Here is a 17076-nt window from a genome sequence, read left to right as displayed (position 1 = left end):
TATCTGTGGTTTCTGGCAGTAGTTTACATATTTCTGACCAGGGGACATTTTGTCAACCCTGCTGTGGTACAGCATTATTATTTTTGGAACATTTGCGGTTGTTCTTGTTTCTATTTGTCTCAAAAACACAACAAACTTTCTTGAAGTCATTCATTATGATTATGATACTGATCATTATGATTGTACTGAGGATTACGATTGGACAAGGTGGTGAAGGTAGTAATTTAAAGGAATAATCCACCCTCAGATACTGTATATGGTTGTGTATAATACATTTTAAATCATCCAGCAGTCATTTAGTAACAAAGTGTCATCATCTTATATTTTGGTGTATTCACTTATCCTCAACCTGTCTCATCTGCTTCTACTTCAGTTATTAACATTCCTCAGTCCACAGAAACTCTAAACCATTTTCATTTTGCCAGGTGCTCGAGCCAAAAGTTAGCTTTGCTGAAAATACTTTATTGTGCTTTCTCTTCAGAGATTGTATGGTTTTCTCTGAAGGTAGAAACACAAATATCACCCCAAAAGCTATACTATATTCCCTTACACCCCTAACTCGAATAGGCAGTGTGCTCTGCATATTGTTTTTTTATTCTGATGAGACTGCTATCGCTCAAGACTGAAATGCATGTTTCTGCTTCACCTCTATTAAATTTCATCCTGAATGTCTGTTTAATATCTGTACAAAATCTGGAGGTCAGACACAACCAGATGCTCTTAAACTCAGAAGAGATGACACCAAAACCTGACATTTACTGTTGATGTTTTAGGCAGCTGAAAGTTTTCCTCTTTCTATCGTAGCTGTGTTGTAAAAGTGGTGAAGTCGAGTCCAGTGGTCAGTTATTCCCATGAATACCACAAGAAACACTTAACAGCCTAACACACACTGGCATTGAAGTTACATTGCTATTAACAGTTGTTTCAAACAGTGTTTGAGTATTTATTTTTTTGTTGAGAGCCCGTGGTTAGACTGACCCTTGCCGGTGCGGAAGGTGAGCATGGCTGGCTGGCCCTCGCCTGATGAACTTCGAGCAACCATCAGCACCTCGTAGAGACTGGAGGCCTCTAGCTCTGACAGCCGCAGGGTCTTCTCACTGCCAGGGACACGAACTGTATGCCAACTCCCCACCACTGTTCCCATTTCATCGACCTGACGCACACACAGATACGGACAGAAGGCCACACACACACACACACACACACACACACACACACACACACACACACGACTAAAAATCACAGAGGGAAAAACAAAATCATCTGCAGGTCTACAGTCTTCTCTTTCCGAGCCTAAATAACGACAGGGAACGGCTTCAGAAGCAATCCCTGGGAGAATTATGTCACAATTTCCTACTTCAGCAGAACTGATTCCTGCTGCCAACAAAGTCTTAACTTGTATCGCTGCAGTTTTATAGTCAGCAGTGAGCTTTTCACTGAAGAAAACAAGATTTTAAACAGGAAATAAGCAACCTTTCAGTCAGTTGAGGTCTTGGCCCTACCCTCTTTATTTAATATACATTACATTCGACCATTCTCAGTTGGTTTAGGCAAACCACTTCAGAAAAAGGTTGAATGTTTGTGGTAAAAGTAAAATCAGTTTTTAAGACAATAGCAAGAAAGAAGTGAAACATGGCAGCGTGTCTTTTTCCGCTCACCTTACGGTATTTGACAAAATAGGCGTTGATTTTACTCCCTCGATCCCGCCCTGCCCTCCACTCCAGGTCGTACATGTCGGGCTTGTGAGTCTGAGGCGGACTGATGATGATCGGCGCCTCTGGAGTAGGACGGCCGCTATTCCTGTCAGCCGGCAGGTTAATCGTGTCGCCTTCTTCTTCGGTAAGGAAGCGCTCCTGGCCCTCGTCGCTCTGCATGGGGTGGAGCGACGGTGAAGCCTCCAGCGGCACACCAGCAGTGGAGCCCAGCTGTGGATCTGTCAGGGAGAGAAATCAAGGATTATTAAAATATAACAGGAGTTTGGTCTGATACACAAAACTTTTAACAAAGCTGGAATAAAAACTGTGACATAGGTCCTTGTTTAGTCCTCCTTGAATGGAAATGGAGTGCAAAAAAAAGGTTTCACCAGGTTGTAAGACTTGTTTTGTCACTTATTATTTATGTTTCTTGACTGTTCCAGTACTTGCTTTTATCTTTTATTACTAGGTTTATTGTTATGCACTAGAACAAGGCAGATTCCTTGTATGAGAAAACCTATTTGGCAACAAATCTGATTCTGATTTCTTATCAATTTTTCAGCTCTAAAATGAAATATATTGTGCTATAATATATTCACCTTCATGGTGAGAAAGCAGCATGTAATGAAAACTGAAGCACGGCAACAAGGTTACTCAGTCAGTGACTAACGCAGGTGGCCCTACATGTCCACAGAGGACAACCAGTGCAGGAAAGTTTTGCGTTTGGAACAAGTCGTTTAATCTACATAAAATAACAAGAAACACCTGGAATCTCTGCAGCACTACATAATCATGCGTTGTTTGTTTTCTTCATTAAATCTTCGCCAGAGTGGTCCACCTGGGCGAATCATGCAAGCTGGGAGCCTTATTATGGCTGACACCGGTTTGGCAGAGCCCAGGTGGAATTTTTCACAGGCATTTGCAGGACACTGACCACAACCAACAAGAACACTCTGAGCCACACCACTGAGGTCAAAGAGCACCATAGTTGCCTTAGCAAGTGAGAAAGGAGGTTAAAGCAGCGAGGTTTGCCACAAGGGCACAATGTAGGGTCCAGTTTTGGGCTGTTTTGTGTGAGGCACAGTTCTCTTTGTAAAACAAACAGGCCCGGAGGTAACAGTAGACCTGATCCTGGGACTGTGGCCAGCTGCCACACATTCCACACGCCAACCATTAAAATACCGGAGAGAATCAGACCCCAGCACTACAGCCAGTCCAATGCACTCTCCTGCTCGTTCCCTCCCTCTGCCCTTGCCACAACTCTGACTCATAGCTTAGCCACAGCCGGGGCTCCTCCTCCAAAACACTGATACAGGAGGAGGCAATTAAGGCCACGGCGTCCTCACCATTCTCATGGAAGGGAGTGATATCTTGAGTGAGTGCTGCTGCACCTGGAGAGAGATACACTGCCAGGTCCTTCCCGGATAAACGTCGGTCCATTAGAGATGAACACCTGGAGAAAATGTGATAGTAAATCACGGAGGATTACCAGCAGAGACGAGAGCCTCAGTTTGGACAGAGCTCGGCTGGATGGAGGAAGAGTGAATGTACTTTTTGTATATTTCTAACTGACTGCCTGGACCTCATGATGTGGTGAGGAGGTGGTAGGTGTGATTAGGGCTGCAACTAATGATTATTTTCATTGACAATTTATGGTTGATAATTTGGGTTAGAAAATGTCACAAAATTGTTTTGTTTTTTTAAAAGTCTTCAAAATTGCATATTTCGCCAGACCAGCAGTCCAAAACCCCAAAATATTCAATGAGAAACAATATGTATAACGATGTGTAAAAAAATAAAAAATGTGGTCATTCAAAACATATTAATGGATGATCAAAATTGTGCTTAATACATTTTCTATCAATCAAGTGATCAAATAGTCATTTCAGGCCTTTTTGAGGCTGTAGATGGGCTGCTGGCTTTGACATGTGGGAGCAGGGAGGAAACAGCCAATCGCATGAAAGAACAAGGACGCCACATCTCCCCTGTGGTGCATCCCACTTAACGGATGAAAGCGGGGGGTCGTCATGGTGATGGAAGCAACAACGCCAAACAGAAAACCCAATATATTTCGGATTGCTCTCTGTGATGAGATACTAACAATAACACACTACCCACACCAATGATATTGTTTACTTTGAATGCAAAGGGCATTAGATAAGCACCTGGTACCTAAAAAGCAAACTGAACTCGGAGGAGGCAGTGTACGCCTCTGCTGGGCGTACGCGACTTATCAGTTTTATATTTTGTGTACATCTGCAGCACAAGATATTAACTCTCATTCTTCTTCCCGTAGTCTGTACATGGGGAGCAAATGTTTTGCAGTCAATCCAGAACGGGGGCGTAGAGCGAGCGGCTGGGGAGCGAGAAGAGGGGAGGCTTGGGAGAGAGCGGTGGTGGTGGTGGTGGAGGAGGAGGAGGGGGGGAGTGTTGTGATGTGTTAATAAATAAAAGGCAGTTGTGTATGATGTTGACAGCTGGGTGGTCTGGTCCTCGTCATAACCCTCCACGGCTACTCCTTACATTCCAGTGTCCGGGGGCTTATCCCCGACGGCGTGCACAAAGCTCACTCTCACGCTCAAGCACAGTTCAAGGCTCAGGAGGAGGGCGGCCTTGGCTAAGCCTCTCCTACCAGCCCTCAGAGACACACACACATTCACACTCAAAGAGCAAGGACTCCCTGCAGATACTGTATGTGCAGGCACAAAGAGATCCCGCCTGGTGTGATGCTTTAACCCTTTCCAAACTATTTTTTGAAACAATTTTACAATTAATTGCCGATTCTCAAAAGGCTCTCTTTTGTATCTGTAAACTCTCTGAGCTCAGCAAGGCCTCCAGTGTCAGTGTACAAACTCACGTTGTTGAGTTAGTCATGATCTTACCGTACAGTGGCAATGAGGAACTGGATCAAGTTTAGGGTAATGTTGGGAACGGTAGGGTTGAATGACTTTTTGATCATGGTTAAACTAATTTATCAATTAAAAAAAGCCAAACATTCTCTGCTCCCTTAAATGTGAGGCTTTGTTTGGATTTTCTGTGTTTTAAATCATTGTAATTTGCATATCTTTTGGTTTTTGTTAGATGAAACAGGCAATTAGAAGATGTCCTCTTTGGCTTTGCACATGTGAGAGGCTTCCTTCACTATTTTCTATCAACTGATTAATCTTTGATGAATGACATTTTTGACAGATTATTCAACAGTGGGTTTGAGGCATTCAGCAGGTTAAAAGATGTATTCATCACTAATAAAGCTGAGTTGAGATAGCTCCAAATTAAAGCCAAGTACCAGATTAGTTTAAGACGACTGATCCATACCTGATTGCTTCGTAAGTATTCCAGATGACTGTGCCGAGCCAATCCCATTGTCCAGCAGACACTGAAACAAGCCCTCATCCTGTGATGTCACGTCTGTAATAACAAGTGAGGATCCAGAGACCTGGAAGCGGCGCGATGGGGTGATGGGGTTGGCGTTGAACAGCCAGGTGATGTTTGGGGAAGGGTTTCCTGTCGCTACGCAGGTAAAACGAGTGGAGGAGCCATGAGAGACGAGCTGGTTGGTCAGGCCCTCTGCGATCGACATGGGCTCTGTGGAGGAGAGGAAGATTAACATCACCATGGGGTCTGCTGCAAACATCCCCACACCGCCAAACCCCTTTCTTGCGTTTTTCTTACCAAGAACATTTACAGTATAGTTAGCGCTGGTCACCGTCCCCTGCTTGGTCTCAGCAGCACAGGCGTAACTCCCTTCATCACTCCTCGTCACCGCAACAAAGGCCAGGTTGTTGTGCTGTCGGTGAGAAGGCCCCGGTGTGACCTCCTTACCGTTTTTCAACCATTTAGCTGCTGGCGCAGGACTACCAGACACGATGCACTCCAACGTCAGCGGCTGTGATTGCTGCACCGAAACAGTCCTTGGGGCGGTGGGGTAGACTATCCTCACTGAGGGGAAAGAGTCCGAATCTAAACAAACAAATGAACCACGTAAGCAGACGATAAGAGAACACACAGCTGAGATAGGAGAACTTCTGAATCTTAAATATATGTGATTAGCCTTACGTTTCACTGAGAGCTTGGTACCGTGAGACTGCATGACGGTTTCCCCAGTAAGAGGGTTGAATGCACCACATTTGTACATGCCCTGGTGCTGGTCTGAAACAGAGATAATCTGGAGGTTTCCAGATGGAAGCACTAAATAGTCATCTAAAAAGAGAAGGACACAACAGCATAAGTGATGGCACAGAGAACTTCCACAATATCAAGGTAAAGTGTGAGCACTTCATCATGAGCAGGTGAACAATTTCTTCAATCATTCAATCATAGTACATGGTGACATTTATGGTGATATTAATAGTAAAGTAGTACATTTTCTAGAAATTCAATAGAGAAATCATTCATAGGTAAACAAATAACGTCTTTTTTTCTAAATTCTATGGAAAAAACCCCAGATAAATCATAAAACATCATTACATGGATGCAAGAATAATCCTGCTATTTGGTTTTCAACATTTCTAATACAACCAGAAATGACAAACCTGTTGACACGTCTATCCGCTCCCCTCGTACTCTTAGTCTAGGAAGGGCTGGAGGGACGCTGTGCGGTAGAGGACACTCTATAAGAACAGAGCTGCCTTCCTGCACTGACAACGACCGCCGTCGGCCATCTTCATATTCTGATATTTCTGCAGTGACAGAAAAGAAGTTAAACTCAATTTCTGTGCAGAACATTGGACATTTAACATGAGCCGACTATCAGCGAAGTCAAGCACAAAGGCAACCAGCGCTACTTGAGCTGAGCTGTTTGTGTTGGATCACTTGCTTTGTTTATTGTTGCAGTCAGCGATTCTATTCATGTCTGATACAGTTCCAAATCAGGGTCAACCCCTTAGTGTAGTGTCCAACAGCAAGCGGCATCCCAGCGGGAACATAACACACTACACAGGAAAGCCCAAGGCTCATTAAGGATACCGGTCAAGAGGCATTTGGAAGGGTGCCCGAGTAAAAACTCCTTCAGCTTCCTTCCCCTCCGCCACTCAGCAGCAGGCAGCCGAGGAAAGGCATTCTTTATAAGTGTTCAACACTCACAAAATGGCCTTCCTTTTTCTCAAGGCAACTTCCTCTTTTTTTCTTCCCCTCTGCTTTGAAGTGAGTAGAAGTATGCACAGAAGGGTAATTCTCTGTATCCGTACCTGCTATTGCCACACGCGCGTGGCGGCTTGCGATAGCCGGCCCATTGGCTAAGCGTGCCACACACTGATAGACGCCCACGTGGCTGGGCTTAAGGGAGGGGATGGTGAGGGAGCCCTCGTGGATCTCCACGGCAGGCAGGGTGTCCTGGTCCAGGGGACGGCCTCTGAAGCGCCAGGAAACCGCCGCAGACGGAGGACTCACCAAGCAGAGCAGACGAGCAACAGAGCCTTGACCCTGAACCAAGGAGGCAGGCTCAGAGCGGAAAGAGGGATATTGAGCTGGTGAGGAGACAAAACCTTCAGTCAGTCATTTTGCTATAGGTGCTTGGTTACCCTAAATTAACATATGCAGATATTTTTTTCCCACCAAAAACAATACGATGAAGGTGCAAGTATCTGCATGACGTTGGGGCTAAGTGAGAAATATATTGAAGCCATGGAGTATTTTGTAGATAGCTTTTACAAAAAATAATCGAGAGAGAACTGACTCTTATTGTTGTGTTGCTTTTGTCATAACTCTAAAATATCTATTATCAGTGAAAACCATGTGGCTAAAGCTGACGTCTTCATCCTTTTTAGTGATTAAGTTTGACTTTCAGGAGGCGCCTGCTCTTGTTTTGCCTGCTGTGATGGTTATCGTGCTATCTGCTGCTTCTTTAGCATTCTGGTGTACGACAGTATAGACCCAACACCAAAGGCCAGATGTATAAATGCACAAAAAAACAAGCGTACGCCCTTTCCCCACACATGAACTGGTATTTATAAAGGAAGGATGTGGAGTGAGAATGTGCTCACTTCAGGCAAACTTCAGACCAGGCGTGTACATGGTTTAAGCCGTGATAGCTGCGGGTGAAATGAAGGAGGACATTGAAGTTGAGAGACGGGTAACATTGTTTTAAGGTTGTGTGACAGTTTCAATGATTCCGCTTTACATTTCCAGGTGCATTCATAAACTTAACTTTTAATTATTTATGATGAACCCCTGCAAATGATCTTTTCATTTGATCCTGAATTGTGAAGCACTTTGTAAAGTCTTACAACATCAACAGCGAAATATCCTTCTGATGTTTAACAATGACGATGATTGAGAGTTTCCTGCATTGATGGTCTGCATACACGCGATGAATTTGTGGTATGCACGATACAAACAGCCACAGCGGTGCAGAACGACAGCTATTGGAGAACCTCACTGATGCATCACAGTGAAGTTGAAGGTCTTTGCTGTATTTTTTCATTGACAGGCCTTGTGAATAGGCACAAGTAGGGCTGGGGGATAATTCAATGTGATCATTTATCGTCTTTCAATGGAATCATGTTGTGAGAAAATCATATATCGAGATATCGTGATACACAATTACACCATCTAAATTGATAATAATTGTTAATAAGAATTAATAAGAAGCATTTTAAGGGAATGATTTGAAGATCATGTTTTGTTTTTACATCACAATTAACATTATCACTCAGTTCAATGGGACTTACAAACGGTGTGTATATGGAGAGATTTCTTTTCTTCTCTAATTTCACTTGAAACTTATGATCTTTCATTTTGCAATTAACTTCTTAATTAAATGAGAAAATACTCTTGATTACTTTTAAAATACTTTTCATTTGTCAAGTACTTCACACAGGGGTTAAGAACAATAGGCTTTACTATGCGATTATTTTATATAGACTATTTATTGAATTACCAGAAAACATGCTGTATTGGGATAAATATCGTTATCGAGATATGAAATTACCTATATTGTGATAGAAGATTTAGGCCATGTCGCCCAGCTCTAGGCACAATACATATACAGGGTATTTCTACAGGCATTTGTACTGTGTGGAAACAAGGCTTGTTTACGTGCGTTATAAAAGAGAATCAGGCATACATGTGGCTTCATAAATCTGGCATAAACTTTGTGTGACTCTACAAAGAGTTTTTGCATGTAACCAGATATGTTTTGAAACAAAAAGAGGATCAAAATGACCACTTTAAAGCTGCAATAATTGAATTTTTGGCCACATGGGAGCAGGAAACTTAAAAAACACAACCCTAACACTTCCAGCAGACAGTCATGTTTATGACCACTTGATGAATGCAAGTCCAATATTTACCCTCCTTTCTGCTGAAAACAACTGCCTTGTTGCTGCTAAAAACGGATGAAAACATGCATGAAAGCTGCTAAGACATAAAGAGTGATCTTTATGCTGTCATCACTATGAGGGACACCTTACATTACACAACCATTTGCTCCATTGTTACTATAAACATAATGGTTTGTAGTATGAGCGAACCAGTTTTTTAAAGGGGATCACACCACATCCATCCACATTAAGCTGAAAGTAAGAACACCAACTTACATGAGCAGCCGATAAGCAGGGACTGGCTGAGACACAGCACAGTGGACAGGAGGACCCTTAGGCCACTGTCCATGGTGCACTTTGACCCCTGCCAGCAGCCGTGTTGCCCAACGCACACGCCCTCGTCTGTTCAGCAAACCTGCAACACACAGAAGAGAGGAGAAACACATCAAACCAGAGCTCTGCATGGAAACGTGACAGCATCAGCATGAACAAAAGAAGAGGTGAGACAGAAATAAACGACATAACAAGCTGGAGGAGGATTTCAGAGGTGGATCTGAGCGGGGGTGGGGGGGATCTATTAGGTTCCAAATGAATCCTGTACGACAATCCTTCTAATCTTCACGACACATCCTCTTTACACACTCCTTGATCTCCACAGAGGCTGGAATGTCCAGTCTCTTTGCCCCCTGCCTCTCTCTCCCACTGGGCCACTGAGATCTCCCGCTAATGGAGTGGCCGTGGAGAGACTGTCGCCTCACTCTTAATATCACTCTTGTCACACTGTGTTGCTTCCTCATAGGTTCACTGTAGCCTGAAGTGCAGGCCCAGACACACTGGAGGGCACGTAATTAGGAGCATTCCTCTATCCTTTTCAACCCGACCCCCTCCGACAGCGGCACCTCCTCCTCTTTTTTCTAAGAGTAATCCGGGCAAGCTTTGATCCCAGGTTCCTGGTTGGTTACCAGGGTTTGAGCCTGAGGCCGGAGGAACAATGGCTGTCCAGCTGTGATATTCACACTGGCGCGGTGGCTCGCAGACGTATAGCGGAAGGGCCGACCTGGGCTGAAGGGTTGGGTCAAATTAAAAGGATGATGTCTGGGGGGGGGGGGAAAATCGGTGAAGCTGAACAGGTCTCCAACCTTCATTCTGTAACATAAACATTGTTTCATCTGCTCGACGCTCAAGCAGGTCAATTTGTTTAGCCTCCTGTCAAGGCTGCAGTACGGCTCGGAAACACCAGTAGGTAACAGTTTTGAGTAGGGCTGCAATGAACGATTATTTTCAATCTCCATTAATCTGTTGATTCATTCTCTGTCAAGAAACGGATCAAATTGCCAATCTAGAACAAGCAAAGGTTCTGCTTGATAAACGGTGTGAACACTTATTCATCTATCATAAATATTGTCAATTGATTTTCTATAGATTGTCTGTTCCTCTATGATCTCACCAATGAGACACAGATGCTTTATCCATGTTCTCATCGTCACCCTCTTCATCTCTCTCTCTCTCTCTCTGAGAGGAGGAGGACGAGGAGAGAAGAGGCAGGAAATAATAAACTCTCCCAGCTCCTGGCTCACGCCCCCTTCTCACCCTGAGGTCAAAGGTCAGGGAGCAAAGAGAGAGGGTGGACCAGCGGGTGTCTGGTGGCCCTGGACCAGCCCCCAGAGGTCACCTCCAGCTCTTTCTGTTTTACACACATTACCAAACAGCCAAAACAAAACAGGTGGAAGAGTGCTAAAAAGAAACATTCAAAACTGGCAACAATCATGCCTTCTCAATAATTTCAGCCTGATTCTGACTGAACAACAATGAACAATCTGTAATTTTGGGTTTGGGATTGAAAACAACACATTTTATGTGCCATACTTTCTATATTTCAGGCTCCAGTTTGATATGTGCACGCTCATTCGAGCAGATCAAACCCACATCTTGCAGGGTAGCGTTTCTCCATCCCACGAGTTGCAACAGGCCCTGCACACTGCCCCCATGTCATCGGTGGAAACTATCTTTCTCCCTCTGCCGGAATAATGATATATAATTACAATAACAACGACAGCGCTATATAAAATGCACAGCCAAGCGCATGCACCTTGGCACAAGGTATGATGAGAAACCGGAGCTGACTCTGTAACTCCCTCTCTTTCACCCACCTCTCTATCTCTTCTTATTTTACCCAGTTACTTCATCCCAGTGGGCGTAGCAATTGGGCACCAAAGTCCTGACTGGGTGCCCTTGTGTAAACACACATACAGCTGCTTATCTGGCCCACCGATCTGGCTCAACGAGGAAACACAGGGGCATCATTCCTGCTTTTTATCAGTTTGGCTTTCCACTGACATCCGCCCTCATCAAGCTGCCTCAGTGGAGACAGACACCGTGAGGATATCTTGTGTCCCTCATCACAGAGTCGTCCCGAATCTGGCAGCACCTTATGCATGGAAAGGCAACTCCCGCTTCCTCATGAGCAGACGCCCAGAGAAAAGCTGGAGTGGCCCTTTGACAGACGGGAAGTCTCTGTCAAATGAAGTCTGATCGGTCTGAGAGTAGTCTCCTCTGGTCCTGTGTTGATCTGCGGCCAGCCCACTCCCTCACTGCTCCCCTTCTCAAAACCCCAGACTACAGTACTTAAATGAGAAGAAGAAAAAAAAAATGTGTGCACCCGCCAGATTTCCTCCTCCTATCCTAAATCTGATCTTTTCTTACCCTCCTGTTTTTGCACTTATATTGTAGATGCATGGCCATTCTCAAGGCGGGATCGAAAGCTATAAATTGAAGAGACATCCAGCATACAAAACAGACTCTGCTCTGTTGAAAGCTGATATACAGACACAGGGACAGTTCATGAAAAAAAACGAGGTTAGTGTCAGTGGGTTCAAGTGGAAAAGTTCCTATTTTTTTGGGGGTGTGGGGGTTGACCCATGTCTGTTTGGGAAAATGTTTGACTGACACCTGGCTTAAGTGTGTGAAAGCAAGAAAAAACAGCAGCAGCTTCTGTCCCTCGTTTAGTCGTTGTAACCTAGCTTTCTATATTTTTTTGTGGTTTAGCCTTCATGCTCCCTTACACAGAAATTCATAGTAGAGATGTACTGTTGAGAGGCAGGACCTTTACTTATCCATCTTGGGGGAAATACTAAACTCAGATGCCATATATCGCATGGTAGGACAAGAGGGATCCCTGGTGATGACACTGGAGAATATAAACGCACTGACAGGTTGCCCTCGGGGAAGGGAAAGGGGTTTAAGTTTGGGGGGGGGGTTAGCACCTGCACTTCTTTCTGGCCTCCGCTCTGCAGGAACTACTTAAAGCCCCATCTGCCCGCATGTGGTGCTAGCCCATATCGCTGTCATATTGGGTAAACAGGGACAAAAGCAACGCGGCGGAGCATCAAAGACCTGGAGGGAAGAACAGGTTACAACTGGCGCTGCTGACTGAGGTAGGGGCCCGGCCTCTCCGCTTCACAAGACTGCACAGCTGAATAAAAGTCAACGGCACACACCATCAAGCAGCTCCGATGCTGATTGGCTAACAGGGGGCAATCCTGGCTGCTCCAGCGAGAGTGCTTTATATACATCTCCAATAAATCAGAAAGGTTTATCTTCAAAAACAAGAGAATTGTAACGAACTGAACGAAGAGTTAGAAATGAAGACGTTCAGGGTGAGGGAGTAGCGCGGTGTCTGGGAAAGACCAAGTCTTTTCTGGTATGATGGTCTAATCTGACCTGTGCACTGAAGCTGATTCACATGCTATACCCCAAACCTGTCTGCACTCGCCCCACATCTCACGGACAGAAGATCTGCAGCACACACATTCCTCAGCTCCACAGAGAGAGAAAGAGTGAGAGGGAGACGGACACACGGAAAGAGACAGAGAAAGACACACACACACACACACTCACAGAGAAGGGAGATACATTCAAAACAAGAAGATGAGAGGCAAAACGGGGGGAAACATACAAGAGAAAATAGACAGAACAGCTCTCTGAGAAGAGGGTAAAGGAGACGGGGGTAAAAAGAGGTGAAACATTCTCTGGGAGGTGAAAAGTTGCCAAGCCCCGACTCATTTCTCCTCTCTCTTTATTTGGCTCAGAGATAGACGTACAGATAATGGCTGCGCTCGCATCCACGTCTGCCAAAACTGATTGAGGATTCAGCCTAACTACATTCAGCTCGGCCCAAAAACTCGGGAAGAGTCTCCCGAGAGAAGAGACACTAGGGGACCGTTATGGGCTTCTTCTGTTGGTCTGGAGGAGCCCACTGAGGCAGCCCGGGGCCACAGAGGAAACTAATGAGTGGAAACACTGGGCCTCTGGTATGGCCTAACTCTGTCTGATTAAAGACTGAGACGTTATTAAAAGTGGGACAGACTAAGAGGAGAGTGAGCTAAAGACGACGAGAGAAAGAGAGACATGATTTGGAATCAAATAAGGGAATTAGGAGGGGAGAGAAGAGTGTTCTTGCTGTTTAAGAATGAGAAAATGACATTCAAAGGGTTTAGACTGCCATTGTCTGATCCTGACATCCTGCAGAAAGTTTATGCAAGTCTCCTCAATAAGTCCTCTAAACGGAGTGCGACTGCAGAAGACAAATGAGATACATCTTCAAGGACAGTGTGCTTGTCAGACACTGCTGTCTCGCTGTGCGTGTCTGCAGGAGGATAGAGTACCAGCGGTCCGGGAGGTGCAGGGTAACAGCAGGGCCAAGCGGGTCCCAGAACCTGAAGACGCCACATCCCTGACAACACGGCCGTGGTGTGGGATCAGAAGAGAGGAGGAATGAAAGGAGAGGCCCCCGGGGATCAGACAGTCAAATCCCACAATGCCCTGTTTACCAAGGACACATACCCACCCCTCCTCTTCACCACCCCCCCCAACATCTCCGTTCACCAAAGCCCGACCCTCCCAAAGTGCCAGGGCCGGGACCTGGGAGACAGCGCTAATTCTGCCCCGAGGCTTGTTGGCCGAGGACACAGAGGGCTGAGAGGGGAGAGAAAGGGAGGGAGGTAGAAAGACTGAGACAGAGGGGAGACAGAGTGGGGACTGAATGGTACAGTATGTAAGACCCATCTTAATTGGAGATTGTTCTGCGTTGCCTTGTTTTTCCTGGGAATCTGTGAGGGGGAGGGACAGGAGGGTGGGGAGGTACGGTTGTTTCCCAAGGTCCTGAACAGCAGGATTAACCACAGGGGCGAAACTCAATAGCGGCCTCGGACACTGGAAACAGATCCCCGGGTATCGCCACCATACAAGGCCACCTCGAGACCTTTTGCAAAGCGCATGTAACTAACAACCCTTCCCCATTGTCGGAGCTCTCTGGGCCCTTACGGCTGATTTCACAGGCCTTTCAGCCCACAGGGGAACGTCTGCTCAGACGAAAAGGTAATTCTGATGGAAAGGAGGAATGCACAAGAAGGCCGTCCTGCCCGCAGGCAGCACTGATCTCCAACATGTGCCAAGAGTCTGATTCATCACGCCAGGCAAGAGGGGAGCTGGGATTGTGCAGCCTTGGCACTGAAGCAGAGGAGGCCACAGATTCACATTCCTCAATATCAGCCTTGATTAGAGAGATGATGGGAAAACACATTAATGCAGGGGAGGGAAAGAATGATCAATTGCCAAAGGCCTCGAAAATGTCCACCTTCTCTGGGGGAGTCAAGACACTATCTGTGTTTTTAAAGGCTGTTGTGTGGGCTGTGAACTATAGGCATACAGTGATCTGATCCAGCTGCCCCCACCCCTTCTCCCCTCAGTCTCTCGTCCCTCCCCAACTCTCCTGGATTCCATCACTGTCCGAGTCTCTATGGCAACAAGCGGCGAAGACGCAGACAACAGTTTCTGCTTAGTCTCCTCCCGATAGGTCCCTGGCTGCGGCCCAAAACTACTTTCAAACTAAAACAAATATTAAATAATGTAATTTCAAACATGTACTACAAAAACAAAATGACAGGGTGTCCAAATAGATACAAACAAGAACTTTTGCAAAGTCAGTATTAAAAACAAACCAGGACTAAAACTCAACTGGGCTGCTTTCAGGGTGTTTGCCTCTTCATTGTTTGTCACTTGAGAGGCGTGAGAAAGAAAGTACACACAGAGTATTTTCATTTCTCAAAATGATAAATTGAGTCTGCAAATATAATGTAGCGATGGCTCTGTATTCACAGGGGGGGGAGGATTTATTGGACAGAGAGCGCTGCCTGAACTCAACAGCCAGCCACTAGTACAAAAACAAACGCATGTAAAAAGGTTAAAATATAATTAGTCTTCTTCACCGACTCCACAAATCTCTTGCAAAAACCCAAACAAACAAACCAGCTGCCTTGTACGAACAAGTTTGACGACCCAAAGATAAATATGCAGTCCCAAACTGAACGTGTAAATGCTTTATTTGGTTTGTCTAAATGTTTATCCGTCTCGCCTTGTAACACTCCGCGCTTGTTGTGCGGCAATCGAGTGATCACAAAACAAACTTGGTGGTGATACGTCAACACACTCACACCGTCTATGTTTCCACTTCTGGCTCTCAGTCAAAATTGTAAAAACCTCTGCAACATATTTAGGGCCTGGGCTGCTCATTGCTGCGGGGTTGTAGGTGAGAAGGGCTTTTGACAGATGACGTAGTTCTCTGATGGCGCCAAGAGAAACACAACCTCATGACAACAGCAAAACACAGCAATAATAGAGAAACCATGGCGTATGCTAACTCTGTGTAGGTCTGTGTGTGTTTGCTACTGTTTCAGAGCACCACAAAGAGATGACAGTGATTTATTTAATGATGAAAGTCAAGTCAACCCATAGATGTGTTTTCCTTCATCACAAGGCAGAAGTACATCCTGCAGTATCCCGAGTATCTGCTGCAATCTACCCAGAACAACGCAGGAGGCTGGAGCAATCATATGTTCTATTCCTCCTCCACTCACTTTGGATATCATTTATAAATAAGGGGTTCCATTGCTCCCTAAGGAGCCACATCTTGGAGCAGGGAAGGCCCAAAATGGCACCCACAACCACAGGCCCGGAGGCAGGCAGCAGCAGAACCCACACTGCCTCACACTCTGATCTGGGAGAAAAACAGCCCTTCAAACAAGTCGCCTGTTTGTCAGCCGGAGGGGAGTGCCAGCCTCTAGTTTTGCCTTAATATAGTCCTGCTGATCCCTGCGCTGGTTTTTCAACAGCACACACATTCTGGTTCGCAGAAAACCCATGTCTGATGTGACTTATTGGTTCAACATTTGAAATAGAAAGCTGTGGTTGTTCACAGTTTTAAGAAGAAAAGACTCCAACTCTTGGGGGCCCAGCGCTGAGGCGACAGACTAAGTCAGGCATATTTAGTGGGGTAAAAAAAAAAAAAAGAATGAATCTTGCAAACAGGAAGACGCTGAGGATGCAAAAAAAAAAAAAAAAAAAAAAAAAAAAAAAAGAATTCCCTTGATTGTTCTGAAATACTTCGCAGTGAGAGCTGTCAGCAAGGGTCCAGTTCAGAAGTTCACTCCCTGAAATCTTCCCGGGGGCTGAAGAGTCACTGAGAACACTACATGAGAGAAGGCTGCAGAACAATGGGTCACATCGTGTATTCGCTTGACAATTATGAGAAAATATGTTGTTTTTGGCGAGAGACAAGTATTGTGTTAAGTGCCACGTCGATCCCTCCTGGGGAACTTTTTGTTCCCTCTCAAACGAGCGGTGTTCTGCATCATGTTAAAGGCACATATCTTATAGCTACACAAGCCAAAAAGCACTCCCTCGAAAGTCTATGACAGCACATACTAAAAAAAGGCATCTACAGAAAGTAAACTTCAAACAGTAAGGCTAAAAGGACTCGCAGTGGGCTTCAAACGGCTCGGGACCAACAAAGTATTTTGCAGTCTGTCTGTGTTTTTTGGTCGTTTCATCAAGTCTACCAGCAGTAAAAAAATCATGGTCTCTATCCTTTATCCTTCTGTGTCACTCAAACTGCTCTTGCTCATTTGATGTTGAGGTATTTTTACACTGCCTGGACAGTGTACATACATACATACATACATACACATACATACATACATACACATACATACACATACATACATACATACATACATACATACATACACAGATACATACATACATACATACATACACAGATACATACA

The 17076-nt window shown here is 45.1% G+C and overlaps 1 protein-coding gene across 1 annotated transcript in view; it reads right to left on the bottom strand.

The window, feature by feature from the left end:
- The window catches only part of cdon (cell adhesion associated, oncogene regulated), a 56009-nt gene that overhangs the window by 13657 nt on the left and 25276 nt on the right, over positions 1 to 17076 (bottom strand). The window contains exons 2-9 of the mRNA XM_031863570.1: positions 9230 to 9368; positions 6881 to 7159; positions 6227 to 6373; positions 5751 to 5894; positions 5367 to 5654; positions 5010 to 5279; positions 1659 to 1933; positions 979 to 1153 (exon numbers count right to left, since the gene is read on the bottom strand). Of these exons, the coding sequence (XP_031719430.1) occupies positions 979 to 1153; positions 1659 to 1933; positions 5010 to 5279; positions 5367 to 5654; positions 5751 to 5894; positions 6227 to 6373; positions 6881 to 7159; positions 9230 to 9302 (1651 nt within the window). The 5' untranslated portion in view covers positions 9303 to 9368. The remainder of the gene's footprint in view (positions 1 to 978; positions 1154 to 1658; positions 1934 to 5009; positions 5280 to 5366; positions 5655 to 5750; positions 5895 to 6226; positions 6374 to 6880; positions 7160 to 9229; positions 9369 to 17076) is intronic.

Source organism: Anarrhichthys ocellatus, unplaced genomic scaffold, assembly GCF_004355925.1.
Source record: "Anarrhichthys ocellatus isolate YVR2014 unplaced genomic scaffold, GSC_Weel_1.0 scaffold29, whole genome shotgun sequence".
Lineage (NCBI taxonomy): Eukaryota > Metazoa > Chordata > Actinopteri > Perciformes > Anarhichadidae > Anarrhichthys > Anarrhichthys ocellatus.
Note: the sequence above shows the minus strand (reverse complement) of the source record. Positions and strands in the feature narration are given on the sequence as shown.